Source organism: Gavialis gangeticus, unplaced genomic scaffold (assembly GCF_001723915.1).
Source record: "Gavialis gangeticus isolate Ggan-Ray unplaced genomic scaffold, GavGan_comp1, whole genome shotgun sequence".
Taxonomy (NCBI): Eukaryota; Metazoa; Chordata; order Crocodylia; family Gavialidae; genus Gavialis; species Gavialis gangeticus.
This window is the reverse complement of record NW_017729034.1, coordinates 44,193,057-44,215,774: the sequence shown is the minus strand read 5'-3', so window position 1 is coordinate 44,215,774 and position 22,718 is coordinate 44,193,057. Positions and strand designations below refer to the sequence as shown.

The window sequence follows — 22,718 nt, the reverse complement described above, 5'->3', positions numbered from 1 at the left end:
ATCACTTGAAAATCAAGGGAAGTGATTCTTTGACACTATTCAGCATTGGTGAGACCTCACTTGTAGTATTGTGTCCAGTTCTGGACCCTGCACTTCAATAAGGATGTGAACAGATTGGAAAGAGTTCAGTAGACAGTGACAAAAATGGTTAGAGGTCTAGGAAGCATGACTTATGAAGATAGGCTCACGAGGTCTAGGAATAGGCTTCCTCACATGCGTGGATGAATGCTACTTGACCCAAAAAGTCTATGGACCCACAAGAGGTAAAGCACTGCTGGACCTGGTACTGGCTATAGGGGATGATCTAGTCAGCAACCTAAAGATCAGAAAAAAGCTGGGAGACAGTGACCATGAGCTGATCACTTCTACTATCCATCGCAAAGCTGGCAAGTCAGTCAGCAACACAGAAATCTTCAACTTTAGGAAAGCTGACTTTGATAAGCTCAGAAGGCTTGTTGTCAAGGCCCTAAGGGACCAAGACTTGGCAGGGAGAGAAGTCCAAGAGGAGTTGTCGCTCCTTAAGGAAGTGATCCTGGAAGCACAAAGGATGTCCATCCCATCTCGGAGGAAAGGTAGCAAAAGGGCACATCAACCCCCTTGGCTCAGTAGGGAACTTGTGGACCAACTATGCCAAAAAAGAGAAGCTTATAACAGATGGAAGAAAGGAATCACCATAAAGGAGGATTATTCTGCACTTGTCCGTACCTGTAGGGAGCGAACCAGGAAAGCCAAGGCTGCAATTGAACTTCACCTGACTACACATATCAAGGACAATAAAAAGTCCTTTTTTAGATATGTGGGGAGTTGAAAGAAAAGCAAGGGTAACATTGGACCCCCACTAAACCAAATGAGACAACTGACAAGCAACCTATATCATCCTAGCCTGTATTTATGTCACTGGTTACTCTTCCCCAGATGAAGCATTCTGCATTTATCCTTATTGAACTGCAATCGGTTCTGTTCCATCCACCTTTTCAGCTCGTCTAGGTCTGCTTGGATCTGCATCCTATCCCCTAGTGTGACTGCTTTTCCCCATAACTTAGTATCATCTTCAAATTGGCCAGCGTGCTTTCCACATCCTCATCTAAATCATTGATAAAGATGTTGAACAGCACAGGGCCAAGAACGGAACCCTGCAGGGCACCACTGGCAACCTCCCTCCAAGATGATACAGACCCATCCACTAACACTCTCTGAGTTTGACCCCATAGCCAGTTCCCAACCTACCTGACCACAGACTCTGTCAGCCCACAGTCCCCCATTTTTTAAGAGCATCAAGAGAGACTATATCAAATGCCTTTTTAAAATCCAAGTATATGACATCAACCACGTCTCTCACATCTAAGTGGTTCATTACTTGATCACAGAAGAAGACAAAGTTGGTCATACATGACCTGTCTGCACTAAAACCTTGTTGACTATCCCTCAGCATCATGCCTTCTGCCAGTCTCTCACAAATGGACTTCTTGATAATTTTTTCCAAAATTTTACCTGGTATTGAGGTCAAACTAACCAGCTTATAGTTTCCTGGATCCTCCCTCTTCCCCTTCTTAAAGACTGACACCACATTGGCCCTTTTCCAGTCTTCCAGGACCTCCCCTAAGCATCACAAGTCTTCACATACCTTCACCAACAGTCCCACAATAACTCCAGCCAATTCCCTCAGCACTCTCAAGTGTAGGCCATCTGGTTCTGCTGACTTGAAGACATTCAGCTGCTCTAAGTGCTCCCTCACTGACCAATGGTTGGCAATCGCACCCTCAACATCCATCCAGTATCCAGCCAGATGGGTGACCACTATTTGTATGCAGGAATGCCAACACAAAGTATTCATTAAAGAGTTCAGCTTTCTCCTGACCATCTGTTATCAGCTGCCTTGTCCCATTCTGCAAGGGCCCCACATTTCCCTTAATCTTCCTTCTGCTCCCCATATACCTAAAGAAGGAGTTCTTATTGTCCTTGATTTTGGTCCTGATCTCAGTCGCTGCCCTTGTCTTCCTTATCCTCTCCCTACAAATATGGGCTATACTTGTGTATTCCTCCTTGGTGACTACCTATTGTTTCCACTGTCTGTAGGCCTCCTTTTTCTTTTTTAAGCACTCCTTGACTCCTCTGGTCAACCAAGATGAATTTCCATCCCTTTTACCATCTTTCATGCATACATAAATGGATCTTTCGTGCACCCTGAGGATCACTCCTTTGAGGAACAACCACCCTTTCTGAACTCCCTTCCCCTCCAGTCCCTCTTGCCATAGGGTCTCTCCCACTATTTTCCTAAGCTCATTGAAGTCAGCCTTCCTGAAATCAAGCACCTCTGGCCTACTGGCTGACTTCCCTGCCCTACAATGGATAGTGAATTCTATCATCTCATGATTACTATCTCCCAGATTACCCTCAATCCTCAGATCTCCCACTAGGTCATTCCCTTTGGGTAGAACCAAACCCAGCAAAGCCTTCCCCCATGTCAGTCTGTTCACCTCCTGTACAAAATAAAGTTCTTCCATGCAGGTCAAAAACCTATATGACTGGTCAGATCTGTCTGAGTACTCCTCCTAGCAGATGTCAGGGTAACTGAGGTTACCCATGACAACCACGTTCCCTTGAATATGCAGCCTCCATCAGTTCTCTGGAAAATTCCAGATCCAGTTCCTTCTCCTGGTTTGGCAGTCTGTAGTAGATGCCTACCATCAAGTCCCCTTTTCCTCATCTTCCTCATATCTTGACCCACAGGGTCTCAAGTCGCCCTTCCCTCAAACCAATTTGGGTCTCCATGGAGGCATACTGCTCCTTTACACACAGGAACAGTATGCCTTCATCCTTCCCTTTTTCCCTACCCAATCCTTTCTGTGCAGCCTATAGCCATCTATGCATGCAGCCCAACCATGCGTGATAATCTTGCCTTGAGGAAGGGACTGGACTAGATGACCTTGTGAGGTCCCGTCCAGCCCTACTCTCCTATGAATGTATAATCCTATGCCCTGAAGAATGACGATTTACATCCTATCCACATGCCTGACACTTGTTTTGGTTTTTTTCTTCACAAGCCTATTTAATGTAATTGTGGATGGAAGCAATTATGCATTTATTTTGCAGCTTGAAAAGATACAAGGTGAGAAAGACAATGCAAAAAAATTAAGAACGTAAGAAAGGAGTGGTAAGGTAGATCCTCTTTTGTGTAAGGCCTTCAGTGCAAGAAAGACCTGAAATCTGATCCAGGCATCTGAAGAGGATTTGGATAGTGAGAAATGCTGAAAAGAGTGCTGATGTCAGGAGCTTCATAAAAGAAGCCAGCGAGAAGGAAGCTATAATACTCAAGATGAGAGAAAACAAAGATCTGGAAAGGGCTTTGGTAAAAGGGAGGGAGATAGGTGGATTTTGCAGATGTTTTGTATACATCAACAGAATTTATGTAGGAGAAAGAGCAAAAGAACACAGGGATGATACAGTGACAGACCTATATTTCAGAGGACAATGAGCTTGTGATGAACTACATTTATAACACTGCATTCATTCTTGTGACTCCTACCTATGGTCTTATAAAATAGTGACAATGATCAAGAGGGCATAATATGCACAGCCCAGAACTTTAATTCACTGCATACTCCAAGATGGAGCTAAGGAGCTAAAGTTCCTTGAAAAGGTAGAGTGGTGGTGGAATTTCCCAAAACTATCCTCAGCCCCCAGGCTAGCATGACCTTTAACATCCATACATATAAAGGGAATAGCATCTGGATCTCTCATCATGCCACCAAATTTCCACCATGGTTGCAGCAGAAAAAGAGGAACCATGGTTCTAAGTACTATGTAACAAGTCAGGTCTGAAGAAGCCTGCCACTAAAGCAAGCACTGTAACCTAGTTAAAATTAAAATATTCATCCTTGGACTCATTAAAATCTCCTGATGGTAGAAACATATTTTAACTTCTTAACTCAAGGCAGTTTTCTACCTACCTAAAAGCAAACCTCCAGTTCCAGAGCACAGCTCAAGTGGTTGCACTGTGGAAAGATTATGTTTTTCTCCTCTATTTAATATATATTTTATTCACAATGAACTGTTACACTCAGCTGTCTAGAATAATATTGTCAAATATGCATTTAACTTGCAAACAATGACTTCAGATTAGGACCAAGCCACCTGCAGTTCAGTGCACGTGGTCTGAAATCATTAGAGTGTATACAGTGAATTGGCATAACTAGAGAAAATTCCAAAGAAAACCAGGGTGGTTGTCCATTCTACATTTACCAAGATGCCCACAAATATTATGATGACATAGGAAATCATGAGATCAGTCAGATTTCATGGAACTAAAGAAATCATATATCAAAAGGATGTGTTGGATCCCCCAACATATTTCCAAGCCTGTGCCCAATTCTTCTATGGCATTTTAAGATTGTTCTTCCAGCCCACTTTTTCAGAATTCAAAGTGTCATGAATTCCTCTTCGGAAACCAATTCACAAGAAAGAAAGAACGCAATTCATCTTACTCAGACACATCTAAACAACTCTGTTCTGGGAACCTGAATTCCTTCCTCAGTGTTTAGTTTGCTGAAATGTTTTCCAAGTGGACAAAAATACCCAGTATGCATTAACTGAAAGAACTTTTCAGCTAGCTAATACACTAATGAAATTGTTATTTCAGATGCTGGGTTATAAAGTTCTAATGTACTGACCAAAACCAACTGTACTGTGGGTTTACTTACCAATATATGCAGCTCCATCAGTCACCACATATTTGTTACGATTTAATTTGGGAAAAGAAGAATTTTTCTGTTCTTTTAAAAAGCAAACACTCTCTTCCTCAAGATCAAAAAATTTCTGTAAGAAAGAAAAAAAAAATGATCAGGTTATTGAAAGCTCTTCCTGACAACACTGTAGACAAGAGAAAGAAAGAGTGCACCTGATTCTTTATTTTGACCTGGATGTAAATTAAACAAATAGCTTCAAACTTGTTTGACCAATGGGCAATTGCCAATCCTCTAACCTGCTGTGATCCACCATGAATCCGTACCATTGAACTTTCAATTGAAAAAGTGGGGTTTAACTTGATCCACAGACCACTCCCCCACAGCCTCACAAACCACCCATAGTCCACAAAACCACAGTTTAAGAATCAACATTTCATAACAATCTTACCAAACTACTTCCATACATGGGGCATAGCTTTACTCTGTTAGAATCTATTATAATAATACCTTTTATTTTATACTGAACTGTCATCATCCATGCTACTACATATACCTTATCAGCCAACAGAAAAACATACACAAAATCCCAGATCACATTAAGCTTCTACAGCACATCCATCTTAGCTGGGTGCTTGGCTCAAACTTAGGCACCCCATTTAGGAGGCCTAATCCTATTATATGTCTAAAGCACCTATGTTTCCCATTGTCCCAATGGGAAGCCCAGCACATCTTGAAAACCAGTACCCAGCTCTCTCATTTCCCAGGATGGTGCACTAAAGCATGTACCCTAAATCACAGTAGCCTCAGCTAGGTCACTTCTCCCCTTCTACCCTTCCTGCTGAAGCTAGTTCACTGACCAGCCCAGAAGGAAACAGTCAGGAAAAACAAAAAAGACCAAGAAAGAAGGAATAGGTCTCGGTGGTCAGGGAAGTAGACATCACCATAGAAAAGAGTGGGACCTTTTATAGATTCATAGACATTAGCGCTGGAAGGGACCTCAGAAGATCATAGAGTCCAGCCCCTGCCCCAGGGGCAGGAAGTCAGCAGGGGTCATAGGATCCCAGCAAGATAGAAATCCAAATGTTTCTTGAAGGCGTTCAAAGTAGGTGCTTGAACCACCTCCGGCAGCAGTGGTTCCAAACCTTGGGGGCTCGCACAGTAAAGAAATTCTTCCTTATGTCCAGCCTGAAACAGTCACAGAGGAGTTTGTGATTGTTCAATCTTGTCATCCCTTGGGGGGCTCTGGTGAACAGACGTTCCCCCAGATCCTGATGAGCACCCCTGATAAACTTACAGGTAGCCACCAGATCACCCCTGAGCCTGTGCTTTTCCAGGCTCAAGAGTCCCATAGCTTTCAGCCTCTCATCGTAAGGTCTGTTTTCCTGACCTCTGATCGTGTATGTGGCTCTCCTCTGCACCCTCTCAAGCTTCTCCTCACCCTGGATCCTTACCCCTGCTAGTTAACCAATGAAAAATGTATAAACACTCCTAATAGCACCAACTAGAAGCCAGGGCTCCCCTACTCAGCTGAGTGCCCTAAAGACCAGAAGACAGAGTCTGTCTCCCTTTTGCTTTCTTCCTGGACTGCTTCTCTATTTTGCATTACACAGTTACTAGAAAACATGGATCATCACCATAGCAGGAGAAGAGGCCCCAACACAAGCCTCTTTTCCTCCCAGTTCAGTGGCCACTTTGATGAGCTAGAGTCATATTCTCTCTTCCGTGCTCTCCTTTTGGATCTCATGCTCTCTCAATCTTGGCTGCCCAGTAGCTCAGCTTCAACAGGAGCGTAGAAGCCAACATCAGCCCTACTTAGCCCATAATCTTGTCATTAGGACACTTTTCTGGGAAGTAGGAGGTGTGTATTCAAACATCCAAAGCAGGCCTAGAACCTGGGTTAGGTACTTTCAGTGCTATGTTATTGGGAAAAGATAGGCACTGTGACACATTGAATTTTGGTGGCACTCATTGTACCCCCCCCATACCACAACATCCTTTGTTTCCTAGTTGTTGCACCTGCTCCTTTTCTATTCGTATTCTTGGAAGTATGCATAGAATGTGGGCACTTCAACAGGGGTCGTCTTTGTCTTTCTGAGCATCCTCTGAAGGACAAATCTGTGTGTGTAGGCGATGGTAAAGAGCTTCTTAGACTAAAAGAGGTATACACATGAAAGCTAAGGAATTTAGGCACTCAAATACAATTTGTAGTGTTTCATAGGGATTAAAAAGTATGCTGTTTAGTGACTTGGGTGTCTTAAAATACACCTGACTAGAAAACAGTGGGGTTCTAACAATTATGCAATGCATGTAATAAAGGCAGTACCCCAAACATAAAACCCATCATTTTTTGCAAGGTGAGAGCCAGAAACTTGCATAGCTCTCATTTTATCATTCATCAAGGGGCACTGGGATTTAAAGTCAGGATGCAGAATGTCAGGCATGCCAATGAACTGCATTAATATTCTTATCTTATACCTTGCTAGTTCATAACAGGCAATGTGTCCGTCTCAATAACTTCTCAAGATTAAACCCGTGATTTGCAGAGGTCAAATTTTCCATACAACAGGAGAAAACGCATACATTTTATAAAAAGGAAGAATGTCTGTAAGGTTTGGTTTTGTTGAACAATCACAAGCACTTTTGATTTTAATCTGTCTTGGTATCAAACAATGAAATCTGCATTACTGAATTAGGCACAATATGTGTGGTGCACTCAGGAAACCAACAGCTAGACCAGAACTTCAAAAGCAGCCATGGGGAAGAGGACTAGGACAAAAAAGAAATAAAGCCAGCATCATGGCTTGGAAATATTAAGTGCAATGCAGAAGTGAGTGTGCAGCTTTCTTAATGATAGGTATATCACAATGTAATAAAGATGTTCTGAAGTTTAAAAAAGGAAGTGAAATGATGAATGTGTTATTGTTGATTTCTTTGTAAGTCCCTGACCCAGAACTGCACATGCAGCTCTCATACAGACCTTGAAATACCTTTTTTTCAGATGTACCAATATCTTTCATCTCATAGCATCACACTTTTCGAAATCTGACTGACAGAATTATTTAATACATTACTGAAGTACAGCCACCTCTAGGGTGGAATGCAATATCAGTTCAACTGAACACAATAAAGCTATGTTATTCTAGACAGGGTGTGAAGAAGAGTCGTATACCTAAGTGATGCTGGGAGAAAAATTAAAATGGCAAGCCTAGTTAGCTGAATTGTGATATGGTCAGTGGGGGTTATACCACCTTACTTTTATAAAAAGTTCTATGGTGATTTGTTTAAAAATGTAGTAAAGAAACATCTATTATTTGGGCAAAGATTTATCTGCTGAGCTATTATTGAGTCACATGTCAGTGACAGAAAATAATGATTAATTTTATGGTTAGTTATTATAACAGAAAAGGGCAAATTTTGAATTTTGTAATGGCCTAATTAGAGAGGGTATAACATATAGAAGTGGTTTTTTATTGATGAAACTGGCTAGAAGTTAACAGCTGGATTCCATTTTGAAGGCAAGATGTAGGGTATGGTGAAAGAGCAAGATGAAAAGATGAAAATAATCTCCTCCCCCTAAAAAGGAACAGTCTTTGAGCCAGTGATGTGTGTTCATTGCTTAATATCCAAAAAGCACGACAGAGTATGGGAACATTTGTAAACAAAAGTCAAAAAATGATTTGAGAAGGGAGAATGACCTGATCTCCCAAACCCTTAGAGACAGTGACCCCAGAAAAAAGTGAAGGGACAATTAAGAGAGTGTGCAGAAAAAACGGTATTGCCATTGTTTGTAAATCACCTTTTCTATGGATAAATTAAAGATATCAGGGCTTTTAGTCTGGAACCTTTCATGAGCACTTCAGTTGAGAAAAGAAAGAGACGGGTAGATATTTTTGCATTTTCACTAATAAAGTATAAAAAACAGAAAGAAATAATCTACAGACGATACTGTGCTGCTATAATTTTGTACCTACCAGAACACTTTGAATTATGCTTTTACATGCTAGCTATAATTGAGCCTGTTCATTTAACTGTATAAGTGACTTCCAACAAAAACCTAGATAAATTGATTCAGGTACTTGGTCCACATCAATTTAAAACAATTATAACATGAAAGATCAGTATTTGTCACTCATCATTCATCCAACCACTCTCACTTGGGAATATCTATCCAGTTTCTTGCATGGCTACTGTCCATATAGTGCCTGAGCAGGTCACTGGCTTTAATAGATTTTATCCATTAGGTATTATTATCCCCATTTTCCAGGTTAAAACCTGAAGCATGGGGGCAAATTATATAAACTCCCAGGCTTCCGGCATGATACACAGTTGAGCTAAAAGTTGAGCTCAGGCCTCACAACCCAGTACTTTTACAAAAAAATTATTCTTGCTGACAGTTCCCTATAAGCTTCATGGCACAAATGGACTTTGTGTAGAGATTTAAAAGAAGTCAATGTAGTACATTTAGATTAGTTAAAATGAGCATTTATTCATGTTTAATAACTTAAACACCTTCTTTCATTTTAATTCTCTTAGCACTGCGGAACCAGCAGGGAACACTGAGGAACCAGATGCTATTCTGGCTTGTTCATCATGAACATTATTAAAGTCTGGATCTACAGCCAAATTTTGCCCTCACTTAGGGCCTTGTTACACCTTACGCTGTAAGCTGAACAGATGTTAATCGGCTTAGTGTTCAGCTTACTGGAGCATTCACACTTAAAGGAGAAAAACCATCTCTGACTGTCCTTCACCTGCACAGCTGTGACTTGCCATTAGAGGTTTAGTGAGCAGAGGCAGGACTAGGAGCTGGGGCAAGACTGACTCACTGCTCCCTCCCACTGGGCTGAGTGAGCGCCTGCACCCCCAGAGCACCTGGTGGCTACGGTGCCTCTGACTGCTGCCTGGACTGGCTCATTGCCTGAGCTCTGAGGGGCCTGATGCTTTTTTACTTCAGAGCCCACCCCCTGTGCCACCCCTGCCCAGGCTGCTGGCAGAGCTCTGGAAAGGATTGGGACACTTGGAGCTCAGGTGGTAGCTGGCCAGCTGGCAGTGGTGGCCTTGCGGGGGGGGTAAGCTCCAGAGGGGAAAAAAAAAAAAAGATTGGGCCCCCAGGACCTGGATACACACCCTGGCAGGTCCAGGCAGCAGGAGCAGGCAGAGTTTGGCAGTTGCAACACAGTAGCCTGAGGCCGGTTCCTGCTTACACTATGCTCCACCAGGCTGTGCAGGGTCCAGCTGCCAGCTCCCCCTGCCTGGCTCACTGAACAGCAAGCCATGGCTGGCAGGCACCTGAAGCCCCCGAACCCCCTGTAGCAGCCAGGCAGCTCTGGGCACTGATCATGGGGCTCAGTGCTGTCTATCTAGGCAGGGAGCTGCACAGAATAGGCAGGAAGGCTGCACCACTCACAGCCACCTCCCAAGCCCAGAGAAGGCAGGAAGTCCCTTCCCTAACTCCCCCCCCCAGACATGTTTCTGAACAGCCCAGCAAAGCACGGGGTCAACAAGAACTGGTCTCAATGCAGGTACTGAGTGGAGGACGCTCTGTAGCAGAGTGTGGGGCTTGGCATAGATTCAACCATAGGTCAGTGGGAGAGGTGAGCACCAGCTTCCCACCTCCTGCAGGCACCATGGCTGAAGTCCAGCCCAGGCATTAGGAGCAGCAAACCAATCTGGGAGGCACTGCAGCCACTGGGCGCTCCAGGTCTGTGGCACTGGCTCTGCCCAGTAACAACAGTGAGACACAAGCTCTGTACTTGGCCTCACTGCATCCTGGCATCCCCACCCTGACTTGGGAGGGGCCACTGCATCCTGAAATGCCAGGGGATTTCAACTTGGGTGGAAAAGCTGTGGAGGGTGGCCACACCTTAATGCAACAGGAGCAAAATTAGGTGGACTAAAGATAATCCTGTCCTTGACTGGTGTAGCTTTAACATGAATAATAAGTGCTTTAAGCACTCAATGTGCAGCCAATCCAGAGGTGAAGAGCTCCAGAAGCCACCTAAAATTATTGTGCAACAAGGCCCTTACACTCGTGCAAATTCACTCTTGCCAATGATGTTACTGAGTCCAGATTTTAGCCTACAGCATCATTATTACTGATGATGACTTGGGAAAAGGGCATGATTTGCTTAATTCTTAAAATTGATGTCTACAAGTTAAGGGGGGAAAAATCATTTTTCTTATAAACTAGAAAAATATGTGGCACCTGATATGAGCTTATAGGAAACTGATCCCAAGACAACTGAAACAGTAATCTTTCCATTCAATATGAATTGGTCATGAATTACAGTCAACAGTGTTAACAGACTTTAGAGTAGACCCATAGATGGAGAGTTTATTTTACACAAGTCCAGATGTATAATACTGTAGCTAGAACAGTGATAGCCATATTTGTGGATATCTCTTCTTTATAGTAATCAATACTGCAAAATTCATTATGCAAACTGCAATGTAAATATCTCTGGGATATCAAAAACTGCAATAACACATGCTAGAATAGAGAGATGTGATTTACATAAATATGTGGCTTTGGATGAAAGAGACATACCTATTTTTAGCAATCTCAGCCATAGGAAGCCTTTCCTATGTTTTATTCTCTTCAAAGGTGCAAAATATTCTTGATTATATGTGCATATCTTTCCCTGTGTTCCATAAAGATAAAAATGACTGGGGAAAATGTTTTCTTTCATTTGAAGGGATTTTTCTGTACTCAGTTGATTTTATTGTACATACAGCAAGATTTAAGTCAAAATTACCCATTTAGTTGTAAGTGTATTCAACGTACAGGATCTGGTATAGCATGCAATGAAAGAATACTTTCTTCCTAATATGCAGTATCACATATACCTGGGTGAACTGTCCATGATAAATGGACAGCCATGAATACTTTTATGGAAAGAAAAAAATAGGGTCAGGCAACAAAACAGTCTAAACACAACTTGCTACTTTCTAGTACATCTGAACACACACATATTATAAAGAAGTATCCCTATATAGATTTAAACATGGGATCAGTCTCTGTATTGTATTATAACAAAAAAACTATAGATTTTACTCAAAGTTATAGCTGAACAAGTTCTTTAAATGCATTATCCCACAACGAGCGAAAAAAAATCTTATGAACCTGTTAAAGAATGTTGTACTTTGCTTTCACCTGAATCTTTAAAGATGGCACCTTCAAATCTGAAAATTTACTAGAAACACAGGAAGTTTAGTACTGAGAAGGTGTCAGAAATCTTTTGTCATATAAAAGGACAAAACAGTTCTCTAATAATGGAAAAATACACTGAAGAAGTGTACACATTTCTCAAGGAGCCTTTCAGGTAAAGAGTTCTGGGGTAAAATGCTGACATACTGCCTGAAACTGAGCTGGAAGCAGAGAAAATTAATTTTTTTTTCTTTCAGAACAGGACAGTTGTCAGCCATGGCCCATTGTCTACCACTAGAGCTGACTGAAGCAAAGCACAAGGAGCTAGGACACAGGTTTACAGTGATACTCTCCATATAGATTACCCCTTGGCCAGAAGACTTTAATTTAGTAGTAATATGACCTGGAATATTCTGAGGAGGCAATTAATCAATAGCTTTTTGAAGCTTAAGTCCATTACAGAAGTTCTCAGCTCTGAATGGAAAGGAAGCCGACATTTCAGCAATTCTTGCATATCACGGGAAGTCATCTGAGGATGCCATCACAGAGGTGAGGCCTATGGGAAGGTTGATACTCAAATGGAGTCAACCTTGAGCAGTTTGTCTGTACTATTTCTGCTTTACCATACCCAAGTGGGGGAAACATTATCCTTGGAGTTCATAGGTTGATAGAATCACTTCGGACTTTGGGGTGAAGAGAAAAACCATGTTTCAAGGGCGTGAAGCCCCATTATTTGAAGAGAACTCCTACTGTGGAAACTACTTCCTGCATGAGAAGGCAAAGATATATTTTGCCTTTTTATATAAAAAGTCTTAAACATTATGTAACATGTTAGCTGTCTTGTCTTTGCACATTTATGTTATGCAAGGAAAAAATATCTGGTATGCTTTTGTTTGCAAATAATGGCTCACTTCTGGAATTAACCCACAGAATAATACAGTCTTAAAATTGTCAAATTAATAATACCAGAATATTTTGAACCCTGTTCTTAATATCCACATATGCTGGATTGAAGAAACCTTTGCATAACCTAGTAGGGCTAAAAACTGGGAAAGCAGCCAAAGACACATGTCTTGAAAATGTAATGTGAACTTCAACTATAGCAGACAACTCATTAACTCCTTGACAACATGGATTTTGCTAGGAAAACTTAGCTATCTTTGCACAAGGTATAGCACAGCTATTACTTAAACAAATCCATTGTCCAAAGGTATTAAATGGCATGAAATAAGATTCTTCAGTATACATCTTCAGTTGATGTGCTGTGTTAGCAATACTCTGCTTTTATGCCTGTGAATTCACCTTTCCTTTTGCATCTTTATATCAGAAGTTTTTAGTTTTCTGAAAGAATTACCTTTGGGGATGAAATAACTCATATTTGTTCTTTATCCATTAAGATTAAAATCATTTGCACTTGGGCCAATTATATTTAACCACTTCTGAGTTGAGGATTAGAAAAAGATTTTATTCTTCATACTGTTAGAAAACTATCACATTTAAACTTGCATGTATCAAAGCCAGTTTAATTTTAAAGGCTCAAACAACATCTTTTGAGGATAGTCTGTGTTTCTTTCACCCATGACACAACTCCAGTCTTTCTCAGAACTCATTTTTTTCCCAAGTCAATATCTCCGGTTATCCTCTCTACAAACCTGGCCTTTTCTGCTTCGTTAACAACAGAACAGACTATTTTCTCATCCCTATTGAAGGCATAAAAACAAACAGAAACCCTACGGTGAAGCAATGTTATGGTTGTAAATTTAACCACTAAAAATTTAGGACACTATAATTTAATTTGCCTGCAAAACTTTAACTATCTTCCCCAGATACTAGTGGGTATTATCCATTATGATGCAATCTTTAACTTTGTGATACCATCTAATTCACTGAACAAAATGGATGCTGTTCAATACTAGCAAACTGCCCGTCAAGAATGATGGGGGTAGGGGTGAAGGGGTGGCAACAGAGCCCTGCATCCAATCTTGTGGCTCCCCCGCCACTGCTCCAGCTCCAGGCCCACTCCTGCCACTACTCTGGGTCCAGCCCCACTCCCCCTGCTCCTGTGGGCCTGGGCCCACTGCCCCGTTGCTCCAGGCCCAGTCCTGCTGCTCCTACCACTCTGGGCCTGGGCCCAATCCCCCTGCTGCTCTGGGCCTGGGCCCACTACCCCGTTGCTCCGGGCCCAGTCCTCCTGCCCCCACCACTCTGGGCCTGGGCCTGATCCCCCTGCTGCTCTGGGCCTGGGCCCATTCCCCCCACTGCTCCAGGGAGCCTGGCCTGGCTCCCCCGATCTGCTAATCCCCCCTCCATCACTCCGGGCTCAGCCCTGCTCCCCTCCTCCGGGTTTGGCCCCACTCTCCCCCTCCCCCTTCTCCTGCCATTCCAGGTCCAGCCCCACTCCCCCTGCTGCTCTGGGCCTGGGCCTGCTGCCCTTGCCACTCTGGGACTGGGCCTAATCCCCACATTGCTTCAGGCCTGGCCCTGCTTCCCCACCTGTGCTGCTCTTCCTCCCCTGCCACTCTGGGCTCAACCCTGCTCCCCCTCCCTCTGTCACTCTGGGCTTGGCCCTGCTCCCTGCCTCTGAGTTCGGCCCCACTCCCCACTTCCCCCACCACTCCGGGTCCCACCCTGCTCCCCCCTCTCCACTCCACCCCCTTCCACTCTGGGTCTGGCTCCACTCCCCACCTCCCCCCACCGCTCTGCATCCCACCCTGTGTGCCCCCCGACCCTCTACATCTGGCCCCGTGCATCTCCCCATCCCTTGCCGCTCCATCCCTTGCCACTGCCACCTCCCAGGAAAGAAAGGGAGGGGGGGCACATTCCCCCTACCCTTGGCTCTCTTGTGCCATGCCCCTGGATGACCTGCTGGGCTCTGATTGCCCCACAACCTGGCTTGAACCAGCCAGGTCATGGGATAATTGGAGCCCAGTGGCTCCTCCAGAGGCATGGCGCTGGGGAGCCAAGGCGGGGGCATGTGGCCCCCTGCTCTGTGCAAAGGGCAAGGTCAGGCTGGGATCAGCCTCTGCTCCCTGCTTCACTACTGCTGTTTGGCAGCAGCATGGCACAGCTCCATGTGCCTCACTGCCTGGCCTGCCCAGTGGCGGGATTCACATGGTGCCATACTGCTGTCAAAGCAGTGGCAGCAAGGCAGGGAGAAGAGGTTGAGTCCACCCTGCAGCTGCAGCCTGCCCTGGCCCTGTGCATGGACTGGGAGGCAATGTGCACCCCCAATTGGCTCCCCAGCACGGTGCTTCTTGAGGAGCCACTGGTCTCCAATTGTCCCATGGCTCGGCCGGGCCAAGTCAGGTTGTGGGGTAATCAGAGCCAGTGGGTCATCCAGGGGCATGGCATGGAGGAACCAAGGGTAGGGGGAACATGCCCCCCCTCCCCTGGCTCCCCTGCAGTGCAAGCAGTGGTGTGAGTCACCTACCCATGGCCCTGGAGGAGCTGCTAGGCTCCACTGACCCAGCCTGAATGCAGCCCATTCCCCCCCAGGAACAGCCCAGAGTAGCCCCAACCCCACTATCCCCACTCCACAGGCCTTCCCCGGCTGCCCACCACAACCCCCCTCTCCTCTCTTCCCCTCCATCTCCTTCCCACCTCTTCCCTCTGTTCCCGGATGGCTTTTGTCGGGGGTGGGGAGGGGTGTGGCACAGTGGTTTCCTTGCACCAACGTCCTCTGCTCCCTCCCCTGAGACCTGACTCAAAGCTGTGCCTGTGCCTGCCTGGGCCAGCCAATACCCTCTGCCCTCTCGGTGGCGCATGCGCAGTTGGCCCAGAGCATTACAGAAAGACAGATGGACTAAGGCTCTTATTATATTAGAATTTGGTCTTCTTCTCACCATTCAGTGCTTGACTTTGTGTCTTACCTACCAAACACAATCCAAGCCCTGCTCTGAAGTCAGAATTCCTCAGAAGCTTCCCTCTGCTGCTTATCATTATAGTGTCTGAGTGCTTTACAAACATTGATGAATTTATTATCAAACACCTCTTGCGAAATAAGTAATGTAAATCTAATTTTGGAGGCAGGGAAACTGAGACACAGAAAGTTTGAAGTTAAACATATCTAACAATTTCAATGTCCAATTGAAACTTCAAGGACCTAATTTTTTGAAGTACTAAGCCTTAAATAGTTTTCTGTATGTTCAAAGCACAGCTCCTGTGGAGTCCAGTGCCAGTTGTAAATTCTCAACACTTCTGTAAATCAGATTCCAAGGTTTCAAGTCAGGTATCCAGAAGCACAAAATTAACAGTTACACATGAAAAGTCTGGTTTAGTTATTATGTGTAGCACCACACAGGAAATCTATGGCTGAGGCAGGTAGCATTCAATAGCATGTAACTATATGACCATTCTTCATCTTTTTTTAAATTGTTTGCTTTTTGACTATGAATTTTGCAACTTCTGCAACAAATGAGGCAGGAGGCCTACAAACATCCTCTTTCACTACACAGTCCTCAGAACAGGTCCCTACTATGCACTAAAAGCAGAAGGACCCTTCAGAAAAAAAATAAATAACTTGCTGACTAGAAGAATGCCAAGCAGCTGCAATGGTCTTCACTGCATGCTCTCCAAAAGCATGACCCACATCTGTTCTGTGTTCTCTGTTCTCTTACCCTCTCACCACCTTGTTCAAATCTCTCTTTCTCCATGGTGCCTAATCCAAACTCAGTCTTCACTCTGACTGTCTCCCAACAGGGACAAATAGTATAACAGAGTCTGCTCACTTTATTTTGGTGAAAAGCCAACTAACCCCATGTGGTGGCCCTAACACCTACACATTTAATTCAGGAGAGGAAAATGGAATGTGGTTCCAAGAGGTACCAAGGAGCCTAATGAAGTTGCAAACATGTATTAGTGCTTTGAGCATTGCCTTTCAAGAGCATCAGTTTGAAAAGGAAAGAAAACATTTAAAATCAGAATTAAATTGTATTTATAGGAACTATTTGGATGACATCCACAGATAAGGTGGCATACTACCTTAAGTCTGCTCCCCTGAGAAAATCAGAAACTCAGACTTCTTTTTCCATCCATAAACAACTTATCAATAACCTCAAAAACGTGAATGCCTTACATTTAATTGTATAAAGTTCAGAGAAAAAATGGACTTTACATCTTTATTGCCCTAGTGAAAATGTCTGAGCAGACATATAGAATAATGAAAGCAGTCTTTCACCGCATTGCATGACAGGCCAATGTTTAAAGGCCCTGTAGTTACCAAGCCCCCCAGGCCTTCAAGCCAATATTTCCATGTGCCAACTGACAATATAGATTTCATTAAACACAGACCCAGAATTAAGAGGAAGCCAATTTCTCAGAAGTTCAGAAAATGTAACACTTCCACCCTATTATTATATTGTATTTTTCTATTATAATACATCAACTCTGCCTGGAGCCAGACATGTACAAAGAAAATAGAATTGGGGGGTGGGGGGGACTCCATATTTGGTTCAGTAAGCAAATACTAGAGGTGCACTGATACATTGGTCCAATATTGGATCAGCACCAATATAAAGCAAATTTACTATACCAGAAATTGGCCATATCAGACCAATAATTTGGATGATAAATGACCCGAGCATGTGTGTAGTGCAGCACAGATGACAAGGAGCACAGCCCAGCAGTGTGGAGAGCTGTCTTCAGCTGGTAAGTCTGGTGATGGGGAGGAGGGAAGGGAAGGGGTAAGGGGGAGCAGATCAAGGCCCCTGTGGGAAGGGAGGAGAGGGGCTGGAGCTGAGGCAGGGGCAAGCGCTGCCCAGCTGGGGTGGGGTGGGTGCAGGCCAGAGTCGTGGCTTGTCCGGAGGATGTGTGTGTGTGTGGGAGGGGGGCAGCTCTCACCACCATGCGCCACTCAGCTGGGAGCTGCTGGTCCAGCAGCTCATCAAGCACTCACTTGCTCATCCCACAGCTCCTGCTGCTCATCTAGGAGCGCATGGGGGGAAGGGGTGCATGTTCCCAGATCTATGTGGGGTGGGCTGGGGCTGGTGCTGTGTCAAGCTCTTCCAAGCAAGGCAGGGGTGCACTGGGTTGGGCAGCTGTAGTGCCGGGAAGGGGCTATGGTGATTTTCTAGCTGCAGCACCCCTTCATACCCCACTCCCAGGGCAGCCCCACTGTGTTATTTATGACTAAAATGAAATCTGTGTTTCAATTCTGTTTATTTGTACTTAAGTTATGTTACAATCTTTTTCAGAATTAAAAATGTCTAGGTTCAATAGATAACTGAAGTATTACCCCAAAATAAGAAAACAATAATATACAAGGAGCATACCACGTGAAAATTCTGCTTGTTGTGTTTATAGTTGTATACCTTTCTGTATAAGGAACGTTCAGGGGATGTCTACATGAGATGCTTAACTGCACAGTAGTGTAGTTTACTGTGAACTAAGCATGTGCATTTACACATGCAGATGCTTACTATGTAGTAAACTTCATGAATCATGAGTAAATCTGCTACCTGAAAATGCAAGTAGCAAATTTACTTTTGATTAGTAACAGCACAGTAGCATTCATGTAGATGACTGACCAGGAGCAAATCTGCTCCTGGTCAGCTGTCCACCAGGGGGCAGAAGATTTCTCCCTGCCCCTGGGAACAGCCTGCTACCAGGGCATGCTCCACCACCAGAGTCCAGGTGGGGACTATGTCCCCCTGCCCCAGCAGGAGGGAGCTCTGAGATCGTGACTGGGGAATGAGGGCAGAGAAGTTCTTATGTCTCAGCCCCAGCTCTGTGGTTGTGGGGCCAGTGCTGGGAGATCCTTACCTCCCAGTGCCAGCTCTGTCATCATGAGAGATAAGGGTCATCCAGTGCCAGCCCCATGCTCGTGGAGCTGGCATTGGGAGATAAGGGTCTCCTGGCATGGGCCCCACAGTTACAGAGCTGCCACTGGGAGATAAGTCTCCCAGCACCAGCCCCGTGGTGTGGAGTTGCTGCTGGGAGCTCCCTGCTGGCACGAGCTGGGGAGCTTGTTCCCCGGCCAGCTCCAGAAGTGCTGAGCTGGGTGAGGAACAGGCTGAGGATCTTATTCTTGCTCAACTCCATTCATGAAACTGAGCAGGGAACAAGCTGCTCAGCTTGTTCCCTCTCCAGCGCTGCGCTCACAGAGATGAGTGCTGAACAAAGCCACCAGCCTGTTCCCTGCCAGCTCTGTGCTCACAGAGCTGAGTGGGAAACAGGGTCCCCAGCCTCTGCCCCACATGTGGGTCAAGGACTAGGAGCTCTCTTGGTCAGGGGCAGGTCCCAACCCCTTGTGCAATCAGGTGATTGAGTCATGGAGCTTGGAAAGAGCTGCAGGGGTGAGGTAGGTCTCAGCCCTCTGCCCCGATCTGCCAGTGGGGCAGCTAGCAGAGAGCTATTTGCCCTACTGTGCATCAGGGCAGGGGGCTGGGACCTACCTCATCCCTGCAGCTCCCTCCCCTGCAGCTCTTTCCAAGTCTCCTGCCCCTGGTCAGGGAGCCAGGGCCAGGAGTCCCCTGCTGCCGGGTCAGGTGGACATTGTTCTCATCCCGGCAGCAGGCAGCCCCTGGGAGCAGGTTTTAACATCCCAGCCCTGGCCAAAAGACAGGTGTCTCCTGGCCCGATACTCTGCCAGCCCCTGGGTTAGCAACTAGGGAAAGCCTAAAACTCCCCTTGGTGGTGGCAGGGGCCCACTGCAGGGCCCCGGGAGATGGGAGCAGTTTGCTGCCATTAGCAGCAAATTTTCTCCTGCTTCCCTGCATGTGTAGATGCTTGCCTGGGATCATTTACTTGTGAGTAGTTTAGTTACAAGTGAACTGATTCTGGATCAAATGCATATGTAGATGCACCCTCAGAATGTAAAACTCTCGCAGTGTCAATACATCTGTTTTGCAGTTGTTATAACTTAGTTAAAGAGAAGGATTAAAAATATTCAAGATGTCAGCCCATGATTAAAGACAGTTATCCTCAAAAATGGTTTGGAAAGAGAATTCTATTCCTGTCCAATATCCTTCGGTGACTTTCATAAAGACGAATATTAATGAATAGCTGTGTGAAACTTAATGCCACATCTACCATAATTCTGTCCCCTTCAGCAAGTATGGCATATGCGGCGTTAACTACTTCTTTATGCATTGCATATATAATAGGGCCAAGTAACAGTTGCTCTGGCATTTATAAACTTAAATTTATTGACTAATTTTCATGTAAAATATGCATTAAGTTTTCTTAGATTTCATGCTGCTTTTCTTTTTGAAAAAGAAGTAAAATAAGTGCTGATATAGCTGACTATTAAATCAAGTTACTCCACATTTAAATGAGCAAACCCATGATGTCACAATCACTTTTAATAAATGGACAATTTAATGAGATACATAATTATGGACATTTGGTTCTGCTTCTCTACGAGAGAACAGATCTAATGTTTTAACACTGAATGGAGAGCTATCTTCTCGCCTGACAGTGGCTCCATTTGATGAGTTAGTGTTTGCAAAGTACTTTGAAGATTAAAAACATTATAATTTACAAGTACTTTCCTCTTACCCATGTGAATCATAATGAGATGCTGGGAGGTTTAGGTTAGGACTTTGTTTTGTTTAACTTAGATATTTTAAAAATTATAACTTTCCCAATGCAGTCATTTTTCTATAGATATCACCTGTCATTTAAAAAAAATGGCTCTGATGTTTAAAGAGGAAATGTTAAATAGTGGCATCAAACATGTTTATCTGCCTTGCCTTAGAAGAAGTGTATCATTGTGCTGGGACCAGTACAAATGAAAAGAAGAAACAATCCCTGCCCCACAGATTAGCACCTAGGATTACTATATGTGTGATTAAGGTCCAAATTCTGCACAACTCTTACAGAAGCAAAACAGCAATTAAGAATTATCACAATAAAATTAAACAAACTTTGACATAAGGCACATTCAGCCTTGTAAGTGAGGTTAACGTCAATGAAGTTCATGAGATAATATGGCCACCCTGATTCTATGTTGTATATTACAAGGAACACTATATAGGCAATAAAATATTGCACTTGCAGAAGGCAGTTAATGACAGATAAGATTACTGGCGGTTTGTTAAAGACTACTGAAGTAAGACAAGTGAGTTGTTCTTCTGTCACTCAGGTGGTATGCCATGGCACGTTAAGATTTTCATTGTATCACATAAATTTAAAATATCTATTTTAAGTATTTTTTAACATTGAAAACAGGCTTATTCCAAAACAATGTGGCTTATACTTACAACTTTTAAGCTACAGCTGGGAACTTCAGTGCAAATAGCTTTAAGAGAGGAAACAAAGTTAAACGTAAGGGGATCTGTGTCTTTTGAGAAACTTATGAGGAGTCGTACTTTAATACTTCGCAAAGCAAGTACTTCTCTTATCTTCCCATCCAAGTATGGCCAGTACCTGTGGAGTAAACATGAAATTCATTTAGGTAAAATTAAAAAAAAAATGTAAACCCCAAACAAACCCCCACCCCAGACTTTTATTCAAATAACCACAGGCAATCTAGGGAAAGCTAAGCAAAATGTGAACAGCATTCATATATAATTATGCGGGGAGCAGAACCTGCTTGAGGGGAGTCTAGCTGAGGTGGTCTACCACATCCTTGACTGTCTCTGTAGTAAGACAGCAACCCTGGGGGCAGTAAGATCCTGTTAGCCTGTGGGCAAGCACATACACTTTCTAAGTGGATGTTTAGCAAGCTGCAAACATCTAAGTAGATTGAAACATGTATGGGATTTTTCTCTGCACAAGGTGTGCTGCTTGCCCAAGCTGCACTCCTGCTTTGAATGCAGGAAAGGGAGCTTCCATGTCCTTCCTTAAGCTCCTAATTTCATCCTCTCTTTCCCTCTTGCTGAGACCTCTATCTAGGACTATAACAACTCTTTAGCAGTTCCTCCAGGGGCAAAAGACAGATACCTCAGTGTACAGTCCTCATGACCTTTGGCAGGGAATAAGGGTAGGTATCTGGTCACATGACAGTATTGCCTTTTCTACCCAATTGCTGAGAAAAATAATTCTTAGTTTAGTGCAGCAACTATTTTTATGACATATTTTTTGCTGATCATGGTCCACAGTGCTGTTTGAAGGTCTAGAGATCCCTTCCTCTGGAGGGATTAGTCCAGGATGGGGAGCAAAGGGCAATGGACATGTCCAGCAGTCTCAGGAGATTTTGTAGAATATAACCTGAGAAGGTATTAAGTGTCTCACAGAACTCCCCTGTACCAGAAATGACATTAAGTGGTAGGAACATAAGCTAGTACAGATGTGGAAGCCACAGCAATGACTTTAAAACCTTACTCCTGGGAAAACAGAAAAGGCCCCCACTGTGTAAATAAGTTTGAAATAGTTCTCCATGGTGGAATCCTATTTCACCATGGAGAACACAAAATACCAACAGAGTCTTTCTATGCCTGAACAAGGGTGTTTGTGTCCAAAAGCTTGCAAAGAACAATTTTTCAAACTATTTAGCTTGAATGATAAAAGATACCACATTTACCCAAAGAACTATGTCTGCCTATGTAACAAAACTATGACTTTTTCCAGGAGGAGCATCTCCAGATTGTATTAAGTAACGCATGTTAAGCTATCACAGGACTGCTCTTTGGAGACAACACAAGTTCAAGACTAGCACAGTGCAAGAGTTGGAACCAACAATCAGCTGAATGTTGGTTCTTGCCCCTGCATTGTGCTGAAGTCTTGAACTAGTATTATGTCTGTGAAGCAGTCCCACAACAGCTGAATATGTGATTGTCAGTCCCAGCCCTGGCTCACACCAGTGTCTTGAACCCACTCTGCTGTGGTACAAACCTGTTTTTTAGGAGCTATAAACATGGGAGGGTGGAGGTCTTGAAACAGCTCTGGTGCAGTCCCAGGGCTGGTTCGAGATTCTGACATGCTGCTGGGGATGGGATAACTGCATA

At 44.0% G+C, this 22,718-nt stretch overlaps 1 protein-coding gene across 5 annotated transcripts in view; it reads right to left on the bottom strand.

The window, feature by feature from the left end:
• PLD5 (phospholipase D family member 5) overlaps nt 1–22,718 on the bottom strand; it is a 388,941-nt gene that overhangs the window by 7,218 nt on the left and 359,005 nt on the right. For all 5 annotated transcript variants that reach the window (XM_019527434.1, XM_019527435.1, XM_019527436.1 and 2 more), the window contains 2 exons: nt 21,033–21,198; nt 4,701–4,815 (listed from right to left, as the gene is read on the bottom strand). In XM_019527434.1, coding sequence (XP_019382979.1) covers nt 4,701–4,815; nt 21,033–21,198 — 281 coding nt within the window. The remainder of the gene's footprint in view (nt 1–4,700; nt 4,816–21,032; nt 21,199–22,718) is intronic.